Source organism: Larimichthys crocea, chromosome III (assembly GCF_000972845.2).
Source record: "Larimichthys crocea isolate SSNF chromosome III, L_crocea_2.0, whole genome shotgun sequence".
Lineage (NCBI taxonomy): Eukaryota > Metazoa > Chordata > Actinopteri > Sciaenidae > Larimichthys > Larimichthys crocea.
This window is the reverse complement of record NC_040013.1, coordinates 5,364,846-5,381,486: the sequence shown is the minus strand read 5'-3', so window position 1 is coordinate 5,381,486 and position 16,641 is coordinate 5,364,846. Positions and strand designations below refer to the sequence as shown.

The 16,641-nt window shown below is 42.0% G+C and overlaps 1 protein-coding gene across 1 annotated transcript in view; it reads right to left on the bottom strand.

The window, feature by feature from the left end:
- Positions 1-16,641, bottom strand: part of adgrv1 (adhesion G protein-coupled receptor V1) — a 103,093-nt gene that overhangs the window by 1,828 nt on the left and 84,624 nt on the right. Inside the window, exons 92-94 of the mRNA XM_027278170.1 lie at positions 13,331-13,452; positions 6,727-6,906; positions 4,003-4,180 (exon numbers count right to left, since the gene is read on the bottom strand). Coding sequence (XP_027133971.1) covers positions 4,003-4,180; positions 6,727-6,906; positions 13,331-13,452 — 480 coding nt within the window. The remainder of the gene's footprint in view (positions 1-4,002; positions 4,181-6,726; positions 6,907-13,330; positions 13,453-16,641) is intronic.

Genomic DNA, 16,641 nt, shown 5'->3' with positions numbered 1-16,641 from the left:
ACTTCATTTACAAAACTCACAGCAGTGGATCACCTAACTGATACTATATATCATAATCTATGTGCTATCAGACAGCATCAGACTGTTTCTGAGTCAAAGGATGAAGCATATACTGTATCTCCTGTGTAGTAAACACGAGCTCTGTAATGCTAATAAGTACACAAAATCACATTTACATATGTATAAATACTCTGGGCTGCTCTAGATTTTATTCAACAGTCACAAAGGCATGTTTACTGTCAACTATAAAGAATAAACTATAGTTAACTCCACCTTGAAATGTGTCAACAAGCTTTTGTGTGACTCCAGTGACCGCTAAGAAGATATTTCCGTCCAATATATGGGCATTTCCGAGCATACACTGAACAAAAAACTATGACTAGATGTATTTTGATCTGCATCCAGAATTTAAATGGATTAAAAGTATATGTTCTATTATTAGTATAACAAACTTTCCTGTCCCTCCTCGTCTGCTCCCGAAAGATTTCTCACTTCTTGTGCTTAACTTTCAATTTTAACAGTATTTCTTAATGTCAGACATCGAGTACCAACCTCTGTCTTGATAAAGGTTGTTTGCTGTGTAAACACGAGGAGCAATAATGGAAATAAGTCCAGGACTTTAATGTTCTGCTAAGCGATGTGTTGTATTTTATAAACATATTGGAATGTTGCCGATTAAGCAAACCGAGAAAGTCTCTGGGGGGAAGTCGAGCTCAGACTGTGTGTGGACTGATAGCCGGAGGGGAGTGAATGAAACCCTTTAATTGCTCCGGGCTATGTAGCAGCACATTATATCACCTCGCCTGTAGCGAAAAAAAGACTTTTTTTCCCCTGTGGGGATTAATAAAGTAAATCTTCTTTAAACCAAAGGCACAGTAAGTTCTGAGTCCTTTACATTATGCATTAAATGACGCATGAACTTATAGACTTAGGTGACATATGACTCGGATGAGATAACCAGACGGGCGTCCAGACGCATTGACGCTTCATGCAGTCAGACACGATATGTCAAGGATCCTTGAGTGATAAGAAAACGCTGCCCTCTAACAGTAAAACCAACACGTTAATGATCAGCTCTCGGTACGTGTGAAAGTGTGTGTGTGCTCCTGTGCGCGTTAATAGTTCACCACCAAATGGAGCGCGAAGACCCTCATTACACCGCTTACTTTCTGACCCCCGTCAGTGCCCTGTTGTGTAATTGTGATCCTGATCTTTACTGCTGACTGACTGCTCGAGATTAAAAAAAAAGAAAAAAAACAGGTTATGAGTTCAGTCTGACAAAGTACGGACAAAGTGAAAAGTCAGAGGTCACCAGGGAAAGTGTGAAATGGAAAAAATGTCTTCATAACTGGCAGAGCAACAAGTTATAACTCTAAAGTTTATCAGATTGTTCTCGACTAAAATCAAAGTTTGAGTTTCTATTGTCCACACAGCAAAGATCAAGTGTCCACTTGACAGTTATATTTCCGTGAGGCCGTGCCAGAGACCTGCAAGGAGCCAAATGATTTGATTTAATTACATCTTGCAAACTTGCCTCTTTGCTACGCCGAACAATACGAACGATTACTTTATACTGCTGAGTTTGCAGACGATGGGGGGGACCGATAAATTCTCTGGCTTGTTTGCTGCAGCCTCAAGGCTATTTAAGGATGAACGGCACACACCGGCTCAGGACAGCGGGGTGAGGTCAGGAGAAGAGCAGGCCAAGAAGACAAATGCCCCCCCCCGTGGTGCAACTGACACGGAGGGACACACGCACATGGACAAACACACACCTCTGGGTCTGATTCACGCTGTCACCACACAATCAATAAGAGGATAAGTTATCTCTGGCCAAGATTTTTACTTGGTGTAACACTAGCCTCTCGGCTTAATCCTCGTCTATTAACACCTGTAAGTCCCTCTGGAACTCACACCTGCTTGGAAGGACTTTTAATTTGGTTGTATCCATGGTTGCAAGTTTTGTTTTTCTGGGATGCACGCTAGCAGGTCTCAAGTGCTCTGAAGTACCTGGACAGACTCTGTGAGGCTCCAGCAAAGTAAAGTTTGAATGAGATTTAAAGCCTGCTGTGTCCGAAAACAGGACGACCTTCTCTACAAAGTCGAACTGGACCTGGAGACTGCAGCTTTAATCAAAAACATCAGAAGTCTGGCATTGCTCTGTAAAGATGAATTTATTTTTCTTGAAAGTTATTTCTCCTCTCTGTAATGCCAAGAGATTAACCGAAAAAAAAATCAACATAGCCTGACTCTGTCTCATTAATTAAAGGGTCTTATCAGGTTTGGTCCGTCTGTCTTCACTGCATATCTCTTTATTGTGCCCAGAGCGACCACCATATAGAGGAGTCTTTCCATGATGTGACACTAAAGCTGACGGGGATATACTTAAAGCTGAGTTGAATGACGGTTTTAAATGGTTGGCTGTCAATCAGCAGGAGCTCTCACTAATGGCGGGGAGTAACGGGAACTGCCAATGATCTGTAAAGCGATAAATAACCAAAGAATAACAATGAACAGACAGACTATTTTCATTTTAAACTCTCTCACATCACCCTCTCCTTCCTATCATGAAGGAGAAACTAATAATGCATGTTCTATTTCTGCAATATTCTGTAAAAAAGACATTAAGGGGTAGAAGTTTGCCCTCTACATCTTGCAGACAGGACCTTTAATTTGCTTTTCACGCCTTACAATGCACGGCGTGCTGTGGAAACAGCCGAATAAATGAGACGTAGGCTCTAAATATGAGACTACAGCAGACTCACAGATCAGATTTATGAAAGCGTCACGGTGTCTGTTCAGTATTAACTTATTCCTCGTACTCATTTTCAAGTCGCAGAATACTGCTTATTCATATGAACTGTTGAGGTGAGACAGCCAACTCTGTCTGCTAGACCTTCACTTCGTCAGACTGGTTATTTTTCAAGTGAGTAAAGAATTACTCCAGCGGTGTCCTTCACTTTTCTGGCAATATCTCACATTAACGGCAGAAGAGTGTGCCGGTGTACCCAAACTCTCCGGGTTGGCTGTTTTCCATCCGGGCCTGATTCTTATTCAGACACTGTGAGGCAATTACTCAGTGATTTGAGAGAGTGGAGAGAAGACTGTGTGTATCGGTCCGTCTGTGTGTGTGTGTGTGTGTGTGTGTGTGTGTGTGTGTGTGTGTGTGTGTGTGTTGGTGATGTATCAGTGAGCGGTTTGGGCCCTTAGCTCATGAAACATTGATGGAAACAGAAGAAGAATGGTTTCCATGGCAGCAGTGCGATTTAAGGTAAGCAGAGCAATGTCGAAGCAGAGCTGATGATTATGGATGCTACAGACACTGTGTGTAAGTTCAATATAAAATAATACATTTATATGTATATATATATAGATATAACATACATAATATATAATAATGGCATTCAATAACCAAAGTAAAAGTTTCATCATCTCTCTCTCTCTCTACATTTTAGTAAACTCGTAACATCTCTATTTTTCGTATGGCCAGCACGTTGTATTGGATTGCAGTGACCTTTGCACAGTACACAGTACTTTATTTTTATTTTCATCAGGACAAATACTGGACAGAGGGCCTCACAGGAAGTTGTGTTGCTTCCTAAATAAACGTCTCTGAATCAGATAATCCTATGAAATGCTTTTTATATTTAAAAAAAAATAAAACATTAGATGTGACGTTGTTGGGAACGAGAACAAAAGAGAACTAGAAACCGGTGAACCTTTGACAGTTTTGCGATATTACTAAAGAGGAAATTCAATATCAATTGTGTTGCTGCATGTGCTGTTACTGCTTTGTAATCTGGCGGAAATCTCTTTGTAATGCGCTGCCTATCACAGCCAATCCAGTGGGACATTTCTGCTAAACATAGATTAAACAATATATATATAAATTATATATATATATATGATATATATATATATATATATGTAAAACTACCGCTGTATAAGTAGTCTGAATGTGTGTGAGTGTACAGTACTGCTGTATGTTGGGGAGATCCTCACCAGTTTTTAAGGCAAATATAAGGTCGTCAAACTCCTGCGACTCCTCGTCTGCGGTGACAAGGTTGGTGTTGATGAAGCCTCCTTCGGTGGTGTACGTCCCCATCACAGGACTGGGTTTAAACACGCTGCTGGGCTGACTGCTCGGCCTCAGCGACGCACGCTCCCAGTCTGCTGACACCTGACACACACATATAGACAAGTACATGAGCACATGCACGTCGTATATACAGGAATTGGCTAAGAACTTTGATTTTTGGGTTTTAATCTTCACGGAGGATCATGCTGTGAAACTTGGGACAATAAATTCGTTTGATACCCGACTGAATTGTGTGATGGTAAAGAACCAGAAAGTTGTTAATATTTGCTAATTAATGTTTATTATCATGAATAAAACATATGATATGGAATGGAATAAAAGACGGTCTTCATGTGTTGTCGATAAAGTTTAACGCCCACAAACATTAACTTCACGCGAACGGGGCAGGGCAAAATCAGGTTGACCATCCTCATCATCAATACACACACACACGCGCACACTTAAATCAGAGAATGGCTGCGTCTGTCAGCCGTGTAATCTTGTCTGTGAAGAGTTAGGGTCAGGCAGAGTGCATGTTGTCCAAGCACCCCGAAGGCCGATCTAAAGGGTCACAGCGGGTTCATGGGGTGAGAGCAAGGTCGGCGGGTTTAGGGTTTCATATTAAATCAGCCTAACAAACGTGGAGGTTTCGCCAAAATTTGTGTTTTTTTGTGGAAAGGAAGATGAAAGAATTCATGCAACCATACAGCAAAGGACAGGACTGTGTGTCGCTCTTATTTTTTTTGCACAAATAATCTACATGGGTGCATTATTTCCTCTTGTTTTCATTTATTATGAATGCCTTATCTGTGTATGTACATGCATAAATGTGTGTTAAACCAGCTTGTGAGGTTTGCTTGGCTGTAACTGGTACACAGCGTCCTAGTGAGGTGAATTAAGCACCACCAGGCACCTCAGATCTGGATGAGTGGATGACTCAAACCTTTCAACAAGCTATTCAACCACTAAATTATATTCTCTTTTCTAATCTTACTTCAACTTCCTTTCAATCAATCCACTCTACAAATCGACGATCATCTTAACGCTCGCACCAACACTCTTACAGGTCTCTATCTGCGCTTTTAGTTTTCTCACTGGGCTGTAGCCAAGCGAGACAGGAGTGTGCTCTCATGAATTAAACAAGATTACTGGATTCTTACATGCACAGAGGTTGAGAAAAAAAAAGAGAGGGACTGGGGAGTTCCCAGGAGTAAGGAGGAGTAAACCTTTCCCCCTTCTTTCTCTCCCCCTTACCAGATCGGTCCTTAGATGGTATTCTCCATGCACAAAGTTGCCGAGGAGACTTACTATAGAAGTGCCACATGTGTGTCTGTACATTATGTTTTCAGTCTGTGCTTGCATGCGACGTGCTGGTCTGACAGAAAGGTCAGAGGAGTGGTTGATGTGGGTGTTCGTGGGAGTTTCAAAGACTTACCGTTTACACACACACACACATGCACACAATTTTACACAGATGTTACATAATGTGAATCTGTCTGAAGCAGACAGGCCACATGAGTGTAACGTGAGTGTCTGAATGAGCATGAATGTTCTCTGTGGAGCTCAGAGCTCAGCTGATGTGAGAAATGTGTGAAGGAGGACAAGGGAATAGGCAAATAGAGCCATGGGAATGAGGGCATGGGAAAAAGAGGGGAGGGAGGAAAATCAATGAGGAGGGAAGGTGGAACACAGTGAGGGAAGGTAAAAAAATTCCAATTATATGTGCGGCCACGTACTCATCTCCACTGTGTGACTGGCTTTTTACAAGTAGGGTCTAATGTTCACAGTTTTGACTACCATTTAATTATATTTGCAGATGATTTGACCGTAGTGGGTCTGATATCTCACAGACAATGTCTTCATGGTGTAAGGTGACACAACCTGAACCTCTGCACAAATTCGACACAAAATCGAGGAGGTAGTCCACGAATCTGAAGAGCTGAACTGAAGCCTGAACATATCCCGCCCAGCAGCGCATGCTTGTTGCTGAGGACGCTGAGGTGCAACAGACTCCTCCAAAAACTGCTGATCAACTTCCACCACTGCACTTTTGAGAATATCCAGACGTACTGCTGTACAGTCTGATACTCTAGTTCCACTGATATGCTGACGCCTCCAGCTCCCAGATGCAATAACTAACCACTGCTGCAAACTCAATAAGTACAATAACTGTCAGTGTTTCATCCATGTAAGAGCATTTAAAATATATATATTTCTTCTTTCTTTTATGTTTTATTTTATATATGCTGGTGGATTGCTGCCAAACCAAATTTAGTTGTGTTTAATATGCAATAAAGATCAATAAAGAGACAATAAAGCATCCAATTATCTGCATCGTCCTTCCAGTGAGGTGAAGACATCAAGTGATCGGATGGTGACACGGTTTGTAAACACATCCTAAATTATGTTATAACCCCGTGTTGCATAGAAAAGTGATTTCTGGTTGTGGTTACTGCATCCCCAGATCTCAGCAACGAAGTCTGTGAGCAAAATATTTTTTATAATCAATAGAAATGAAGGTCAAATCTAGAAGCTGAAGACCCAGATCATAAAAAAAACACACATTTCCATTCATTTATGAGATGTGATGATATAATGAAGAGTCTTAAGAGTCTCTCTGGTGTTTATATATGTGTGTGTGTGTTTACCTCCTCCATGGCGCTGATGAGATTCTGAGTTGATTTGCTGATGTCGCCCCCTATAGTGGTAGGTCCTCCTCCCTGGTAGGTAGAGTCAGGACTGTCGCTCATCTCCACTGTGTAACTGGCTTTAGTCGGCCAGCACACCTGGTTGTGCATGATGAAGTAAACTGCAAACACGTACAGGCCCTGTGGAGGAGGCGGGAAGAATCAGCATTAGGAAATGAGTTCTACATTCTCCACGGCACTGTCCCTGCAGCCTTTGCAGAGCTCCTCTGTATCACATATGATCAATTCAAAGCTTGTTTCAGACATGCATGTTTCTGTTCTGGTGTTTGCTTTTAATGTTAGACATCCAAGAAATGCTCAAATTGTAAAACATAAGCACAAATCGTTGTACTGTAGCTGCACCGCTAGTGCCCATCTAGCATCAGTATCTCTTCAGGCGGGATTAACGGAGAATTACTTCATCACTGGTTAATGACATCATAGGCACTGTTGGAATTTCTGCTTTCTCCACTTCCCCGTCATTACCAAATCCTCTTGGTCAACAGCACCGGGCTGAGAATTACCCCAAAACACGAGAGTGTCAAATACCACGGGGCCATCCCGCATTTCACAACACCCATCACCGGGTGATGACGGCAGACAGAGATGGAGTGTACGCTGAAACACAACTGTCAGACATATGCAAAGAAATAAGTTACTGGATGAAAACATACCACCTTAAGAGATAGGCGTGGTCTTTATTTATGCTACCAATATCTGGAACCAGATTTATTAGAAAAAATACACCTTAAAACAGAGAGACAAACTTTTATATACCTCTTGTGAGCAAAGTGCTTCATTCATCAACAAGTGTGAGTGGGTCGCAAACAGAATTTCATCACAAGCACTTTTCTTACATATTCAAACTGTAAAGCTGCATGTTAGCAGACCACATGCTTCTTTTATATCTAACAGAGCACAAGAAACAGCAGATCAGACAGCCGCTTAACAAAGAATCATAAAACCTGCCCAGCATGCTCCTATACGTTGTAAAGCGATCATCATCACACATGTAACCGAGGCACATTGAGATAGAAAAAGGGAATATAAACAGTACTGATGGTTACAATCACCATTACGAGATAGACAACAGGAACCGTAACTGGAAACTGCGTGTTTATGGGGCGCACTGTAAAACAGGAACATGCAGCTTGTAGGAAGTAAAGAAAAAGCTGCAAATACATAAAACACATGGAACACATAACAGGTCACTGGCTGTGCTTTATAGCCCGGTGTTTCTTATAGAGCGAGTTACACAAGCCATCTGTGAGCGCTTTACATCCGCAAATAAAAAAAGGGTTAGGAGCTTAGCGGTGTGTGTGTGTGTGTGTGTGGAGGGATTGTAACGTAATAACGTTCTGTTTGCAATTGTGTCTAAAGTTCAAAAATGAAATGAAAGATAACAAAGGAGTGAACAAAAGCACCCAGGTGTGTGTTCGTGTGCGGGTGTGTATGTTGCCAGCCGGTGTGTGTGTGGGTGATTAGCACAGATCATTAGCAGGCTGTGCAGCCTGAGGAACGGGCTTTACTACCATAGGCCTGTTATGTAAGTGTTCCCCCGATCACTGGAGAGGCCACGTCTTTAGATATGGAAAGCACAGACCTAAGGAGAACGGGCGAGGACATGGAGGGCGGCGGGTAGAGGGTGGGAGGGGAGCAAAGCTTTGATTAAGAATAAGTGAAGAGGGATGGAAGAAACATTCGGGAGCAAGAAAAGAAGGAGAATAAAGCTGCATGAAGTGTAGAGATGAAGAAGTGGAAGAGGAAAAGGATAACTGGTTATCTGAGGAGTGGAAGGAGACAAATAAGTACGCAAAGTCTTCTCGACTGACTCATGGGAGAGTGATAATGTTGTTGTTGGAGACAGTGTAACTCTTGTTTAAAGCTGGATAATTGATGCAATATTCCCATCAATCCTAACATGGAGAAGTGTCTTGTGTTGGGTGGAAAAATCTTTTTCCGTGCCCATAAAAGCAACAGATCTAATTCCCTGAAATCCTGATTCCTTGCAGGCGTCACACAGCTGATCGTGTGTGTGTGTGTGGGTCTTCTTTTCCATAATAAAGCACAGATATCCTGTGGCCTATTTTTAGGTGAGTACAAAGGTTGAATGAGGAAGGCAGGGGTGGAATTGAATTGTAATGGAGCATGATGCTGCTTCACTGCTGTGGATGTTTCACAACGAGGGTAAGGTTTACTGGCAGAGGGGCCGCCACAGGAGGAGATAATGAGGGGTGGTGCTGTGGTTATTTGATTATTGTCTTCTAATTCAGCCTGATACGGCGCAGATGTGGATCCAGAATAACAGTGTGCCATAATGGAAAATGAGAGATGGTGAGAAAAGAAAACAACAGCGGTTTGTGGATTAAAAAGTCCAAATATTAGCCGTTTCACAGTCTGGTTCTATCGAATACTCAGCTGGAGACCAAAGGTTGCTTTCCACAAACACTGATCTCTGCTGCAACACACACGGCGTACACAGCTGTAACATCTGTAGCTGTTTAACGGCGTTCAGTAATCAGCTGTTGGAAGGTGCAACCACATGAACAACACCATGGTAAACATGGAAAATTCTCCTAATGGAAAATTCACGGCATGAAGGAAACAACAACAACTCCTCTGCTATACTTTTCAGCAGAGACCTGCAGTATAATGACTTCCAACCTTTGGGCAATGGAACTGAAAAACGATTGCGTTAAAGACCTGAATAAAGGGTAAGATAAGGTGTTAAAATAAGCAGCTAGTGGAACAATAATGTAGCCAGAAACAGGTGGTTATGCAGCGTGTGCAATATGTAAGTACAAAATTGGGTAATCTCTTTGATTAGGTTTTAAATGATGAAGTGAAAATACATTTTAAATTGGTTCTAGCTGTCAAGCTGACGCAGACGAGGTGACACAAAATCAAATCTGAAGAGATCTAACTGGGGGTAAATTTGTTAATGGACGTGACAATCGTCCCCAAGTCTTCTTGTGCAACAGTTTTGTCTGTAAATAGCCCTTTAATGACAACATGGCACCGGAAAAGAGAGTTAGAAATATGAGCTTCTTTCATATCTCTTAAAAGTTCCCGCATCTGTTCTGAATCCTGACAATTTAATTGCCGTTCAAGGTGTGCAGAGTGTTTGATGAGAAGTACATTTTCAGCCTCATTTATCAGGATTTCATTTGCTTTCATTAAACATTCATTCAGTCCCTAATGGAAGTCCCACAAGAACACAAAATGTCAACCCTGCTACTGCAACTCTTCCCCCCCTTCACAGCTAAATAAATTAAGTGCACGCACACGCTCCAACAAATCTAATTGTGACCATGCTTGGTTCATGGCAACAGCATCTCCATCAACACAGAGTGTCTCTCCTTAGCAGTGCTTTGTGAAAACTGGGTCAGACGAGTTTGTTTACGGCTAATCAATGTCCTTGTTGTTTACCTGTCTGTTCCACTCAGATGAGTCCTTCTTCATTTCCTACTGCAGACGCAGACCGAACCCCCAGAGGCTCTTGTTTTGGTCTGAACTTTGAAGGGTGCAATGAAGGAGCTGGAATTGAAAATCTATTGAAATAGTTTTTTAAAAAGACTTTTCTCTTCCAGAGAACGCTGAGTTTGAAAAGTTGGCTGCAAGGGTCAACTTATCGCCAGAGTTTGTCCCGCCTGATGCCAAGGGGAAAGGGGATGAAATGGGAGGCAATTTATTAGTCAGGCATGAAGTCCTTTTATGTTGTATTTCTCCTTCTCCCCTGGTAGAAATGTAACTGATTACCAGCAGCGAGGGACAGGCTGTTTTATATGTGATTGTGTGTGTGTGTGTTATTTGTGTAAAAGGCGAACATTGGAGAAAAGGAGGCAGAGAGAGGCAGAGAGGCTTAGGGGGCCTGAATCCTAAAAGACAAAAGCACTTTAGCCACCATAGTTCCTCCTGCATGTTAGGAAGGAGTCAGTGATGCGAGGGGTCGCAATAAGCAACTCCACTACACACTGGGTGGCACTAAATCCTACACGCTGGTTCTTCTGTGGTCACATAAGCAATCACCACTGATTTTTAAAGAGCATCTCCACCCTATTGGTCAGCTGTACAAACTGACCACATGAAGTCACAGAGCGGGACAAAATCTATTGGTGCTCATGAACAAGTGCTAAGTGCGACATCGACTGTTGGCGTTGACATCACTTCTCTTCATTAGCCAGTGTACCAACAGGAGAAGTTTACTTTGGTGCAACGCTGTCGTCTTTTACATGTGGATGCCACATATCACCACCGGTTACCACAGACCTCTTACGGCACACTTTACAGGCAGGTGGTGTCTCTCAGAGGATGACAGAAGAGGCCGCGAAAACACTTACAGACGAGGCGAGAAAGAAAAGAACCTATTGTACCGAAGAGAGCGGGAGATTTTCAGAAGACGCAGAACATTTCCACACAACTACACAAAACTGGTGTTAAATAAATGCTTGCTTTTTAAGTCAACCAACACTATTTTGGATTTAAGCCATAAAAAAAATATATAAAGATCTACTTGCTGAGATGTTTTTATCAGAAAAACTCCAAACAGACACACTCACACACTGATTTGCACACTTCTCATCTGCATATCAAAACAGAGAGTTGTATAAGTGATCCATAACAGACACTATCTCATACTGAAACCAGAAGTATGTGTGCAAGTTCAACCCTTTAATCATTGATGATTGCCTCTTATGTAAGTCTTTCAAGTTACAGTGGATTGCAGTGTAAGTGTTTGGGGCTTTCCAGCTGAGAGGCGATTTGGTGATAGGAGTTATCGCCTCATTAAGATCTCATCTTTATCTCCTCTGATACATGGAGCACATATACAACTTAATATGGTCCATAGGAACTTATTGTACAGGGCAGAGCCCCTAATTATCTTGCTTTAATAATTTATATCATAGTCCCAGAGCTAGGATAGCCAACATGAATCTTCATAGCTTAAAAACCATGAGGTAAGGTCCCATTCAGTGCAGCCCAGAAACTGTCAGGGTTCGCATGAGGACTGTGAAGAGCACAACGTTATGCATTCTCTATGGTAGCTCTTATCACTTTCTCATCACGACAGATGTAATATATTTTTGGCTTCAGGTGCAGAACCCACAGGGCTTTGAGAGAAAGATCAAACGGATTCCTCGAGATAACGCCTCCCTCAAGGACATTATTGTATTTTATTGATTTATTGGCACATTTAATTGAAAGTGCATCGTTGTGCTTGATGTGATTACGCCTCCTGCTTTGGATGTTGAGCGGCATGACTTCAACTTTTGTTGTGGCGAGGACAGTCTGGTGAAACATCAGAGACCAGGATGGAAATAAGTCCCGGACTGAATATGTCTTATAAGTTGAACTCAACTTAGACAACAAACAGACATAATACAAATGGAAAGTGGAGAGAGACAAAGAGAGCGAGAGGCTTCAGTGAGATGTGACAGTGATAACCCTGCCTCTCTCTCTCTCTCTGTCTGTCTCTCTGCACTCCTGAGGCTTTTCTTTCTCATCAAAGCAAGACTTCAAAGTGGGATGAGTAGCCTTCATCACTCTCTCACTCTCTAAGTCAACTAAACATCAACACACACACACACACACACCTGCCAGTCTAGTAGCCTAAATCATACATATTTTATTTGTGCCCTCAAATATCACAATCCATGAAACGCAAACACACTGAACCAATATCACACGGGTGAAAAGCTTAGCAGTTAATCCAGAAGTACACATCCTGATATTATTGTTGAGCCCGGTCGCACCCTCTGAATCTCCATGTTTTCTCCTGGCTCAGTGTTCATTTTGACAAAATGAGAGCGAGCGCACCTTTGATTACAAACTCCAAATCCAACTCAATTCAAGCTCCAGGGTGCTGATCAAAACATTTCTTTACTTTAGCGGGTCTCTGTGGATCGGATTGGGTAGATCGTGCTCACGATTTATGGTCAAGCACTTATGCTAAGCCTTTCAAGGAGGAGCGGGTCATTTGGTCTCAGGGATTTTAGAAAATCCGACTTCTCATTTACCTTTTTGTACCTTTGAAATATCCCTAAAGGCCTCAGGAGGAGGGACTCATATCTTTTGAAGATCTTTATGGCTGCGAGTAAAAAAACAATTACAAAACGCTGCTTCCAGGGGAATCCTCCGAACGCTGCCCTTTTTTATTAGCATAATCTACTCCATCTGCATAATGGAGGAAATTACTTTCACCGTTCGACTACATGAGGAGAAAAGGGGATAGGTCCTGGGAAATGGGATTGTTAGAACTGTGTAGACCTTTAACATTTTCATTCTTTTAATCTAGATCCCCTGTGGTCCACGGTCTGCACCTGTGCCTCCTTAATTTGGAGGTTATCTTTTATATTTTTCATGTGACTGATTGTGTTCTAATGCCCCAGACATCATCTGTTCTGTGATCACACAAAAAAAAGTCTGCACCTGGAACATTAACAAAGATGACAACTTACATTTATGTTGATGGTAATGAACAGTAGTGCATTAATAAATCGTGTATGACTTGTAAGCATGGAAACAAACATTTAAAAGAGAGTTAAAAAAAAGTCGATGAACTCACCAACAAGCAGTTAAAGATGACGTAGAGGATGAGCATCCACAGGTTCCTGTAGCCCATATGTAGACCTGCCCACAACCAGACCAGGGAGATGAGCAGGAACAGGTAGAGGACCAGCGGCACCTCTGGAAAACAAGAGAACAACCGAGGAGGATTAAAAACATTATCTGCACGTTGGTCTGTCAACACTTACATAAAATAGATAACTGAACTGGATTCAGTTTATGACTACTGTAAAGTCCAGTTGATATGACTTTATCTTAGAGATTACAATACCTGCTGTATCCTTTGTATGATCGTGCACGTACACAAACATACACATACATTTACTACTTTAAAGTACACAGTACAGCATGTTTCTGAAGCAAGCAGAGGAGACGGCTGTGGCGTTATAGCCAGGAGCGGGCCTCAGGAGCTGTTTAATGAACCAGTTCTGTGCAGCTCCAAAAGAAGCCCAAACTAGTGATTGCTGCACATCGCTGGAGGGCAGATACATCGAGAATGGCTGCAAGGATCACAACACAGATACACTCACGGACACTTTCATGTATGCCAAGAAGCGGGCGCGCGTGAAAGCATGCACTCAGGGCTTCATCTATTGAGCATTTGTGGTGGCACTTATCTAAGCGTGCACGTTTTGAGAAGTTGCAGTGGTAGGATGCAAAGAGAGGAGACAAACATGACGGTGATTCATTCACTAAACTAAAAGGTGTGTAAATGTTGCTAATATGTGGCAAATATTCATCAGCAAGAACCTTGTTGCAAGCCTCACCTCTCTCATGACTCATGACTCATGTAATCCGACTGAAAAAGTGACATGATCTTAATAGATGATCTTAATTAACAAGCCCTATTCTGGAGATAGATGTGCCCCTCTTCATAACTTGCAGTCATTAGCACACCCTTGAGCGATTGCACCTCTACAAACATGCTCTCAAACACCTGCTTCAAAGCATACAGACCTGACCTCATGCTACAGCGCTCACTCTTCCTTAAAACGTTCAAACTGTTCTTCTGTATTTGGACTGTATCGTGTGTTTGTAAGATAAGACAAGACCACCAAGAGGACTTTCTGCACGTGTTTCTAAACTGAGCTCTCCTGCAGCAACCGGGGTCACTGCTAACCCACTTTCTGTCAGGGCTGTTACAACACAAGTGCACGCTACACGAGCAGAGTTAAATACAGAGCCTCCGACTTGTATAAAAGAAACTCATATTCCTTTCAATGCTTGCCCTTTGCACTATTCATGATTCATAATGTGAGAGTTCAGTGGAGTCTGAATTAAGGCCGCTGACGTATCCCTGCACCTCCTCTTCATCAGCTCACGGTGTTCCTCTCAGCTTGAAAAATCCTTCGCCTCTTTCTTTTATTAGAACAGCTAATTAGAGGACAAACAAAATGAGCGCTGCCAATCAGGAGTAGACTGAGTCGAAAGAAAGAAAGAAAGAAAGAAAGAAAGAAAGAAAGAAAGAAACAAGGACAGAAAGAGAAGCCTGATAAGTAAAGCAGTGGAAAAAAATTCATGAGGGTAATGCATTTACAAAACTTAAGAAATGAAATGACCCTGGGCTTCAGTTACAGACACTGTATGTACAAATCTATGCTTAGACTGTGCAGGTCCAGGATTTATCGATGTTTTCTTGCCCCAGATTGTTTGCACTCTGCAAATATATTTGCAAGCTTTAATTCAACACATAGCATATTAAAACTGCATTTATTTAGAAAGGCTTGAATAAAAAAAAAAACAATATTTGAAACCATAAACTGAACTTGACAATAAAAAGAGCGTCTCAGCCCTTTCAAGCTTACAATGGCGTCTGTGAGAATAGTTTTGGTTTTCACTGTTTGACTTGTCTTCGCCTGATGATCGGCTACTCGCACCAATTCCATCAGATCGCATATCTCGCCTTGTTGGAAGTTAAGACAGCCTAAGCCTCAGGTTTTTTTCTCTCTCTCCAGAGGAAACACTTCAGAAAAGTATCTTTGCTTTTTTCTGGCTTCCACCTCAGACACATATTACTTTTATACGATTGTTCCAGTTCATTCACTCATGAAATTCTCTTATTTTTGCTTCAGGAGACATGTCTCTCTCTTACAACAGCTTTAATCTCCAGTTCAGTCTGTAGGCTCTAAATCTTTTCTTTCTTTTTAACAGACTTTGCATTTGTTTAAAAGGTTCTGAACGTTTCATTTCCTTGATTACAAACAGTTGGCCAATTTGAAATGATTCTCGTTCAGTAACATTCATGATGGTGGCCATTGTGCACATTGCAAAGAAAGAACATTTATACACATATTAGTGAATGAGGCCCAATGTCATTGGGCTGTGTGTGCTATGTTTGTGTGTGTGTTGGTGCTGGAGAGGTGACTGGAAATTGCAGGGCTGTGTTTCCATTTATGAACATCATGTAACACTGATAACATTCATGCTCCGTATTTACAATGATCATATAGAGAATATTTAAAGTTCAAAATGCGATGAATCCGATAAGATAACACATAGATTTCAAGGCAACACCTGACCCTCCAGTGCACCGATTCAAACCGACACTGCTGAATCACTCAGCTGAAGTCGACTGGTTGGTGTTATGTAGGACAGGCTGTACAGTTCACTTCACTTCACAAGTAGGATGGAAACACAGGGCATGGGGCCCGGGTTTGCACAAAAAGCCTTCACCGAGGTGTCACTTCCGCCAACCTGTCAGTTCCACTCGGCTCCGAGTTCTGCTCCTTATCTCACCACACCTTTCCTCGGACCGAACCCTATTATACTTTGCAATGTTTCCTTCTTTTCATTTTTGTACTTTTCAAGCCTCTCCCTTTCCCATTGAGACTTATTTCCTCCCAATACTAATTTCTTTATTGCTTCAGTGTTATTGTTTCACACCTCTCTTTGTGCTTTACTCCCAGTTTGAACATTCTGTCTTTATTGTTACCTCAGAGTGGATAAATCCGCCTAATGAGCCCGTTCATGCATTGCTTTTCATTATTTTATCCGGTCTTCTCACACTCTCTACTGATTCTAGTTAGAACAACACAGACGTCCTCTCCCTCTTTTCCCGCTCTCCCTCTTTCTTCTATCTTGCACGTCTGTCTCCATCGCCTCCCTCCCTGGTTTGAGTTTTCCAACCATGTAAGCACATTCCAGTCTGTGGACAGGGCAGAGCTCCCGCAGTAAGAACAGGTTCTTCGAGCCAAATGGAGACTAACTGCAAAATGCTGACTGACTCTTTTGCATGATACTACTAAGAAGAGGCAGAAAGAATCAGAACGGGCACAAGTTATCTGCACTTTCTGTATGCCTGTATGTGTG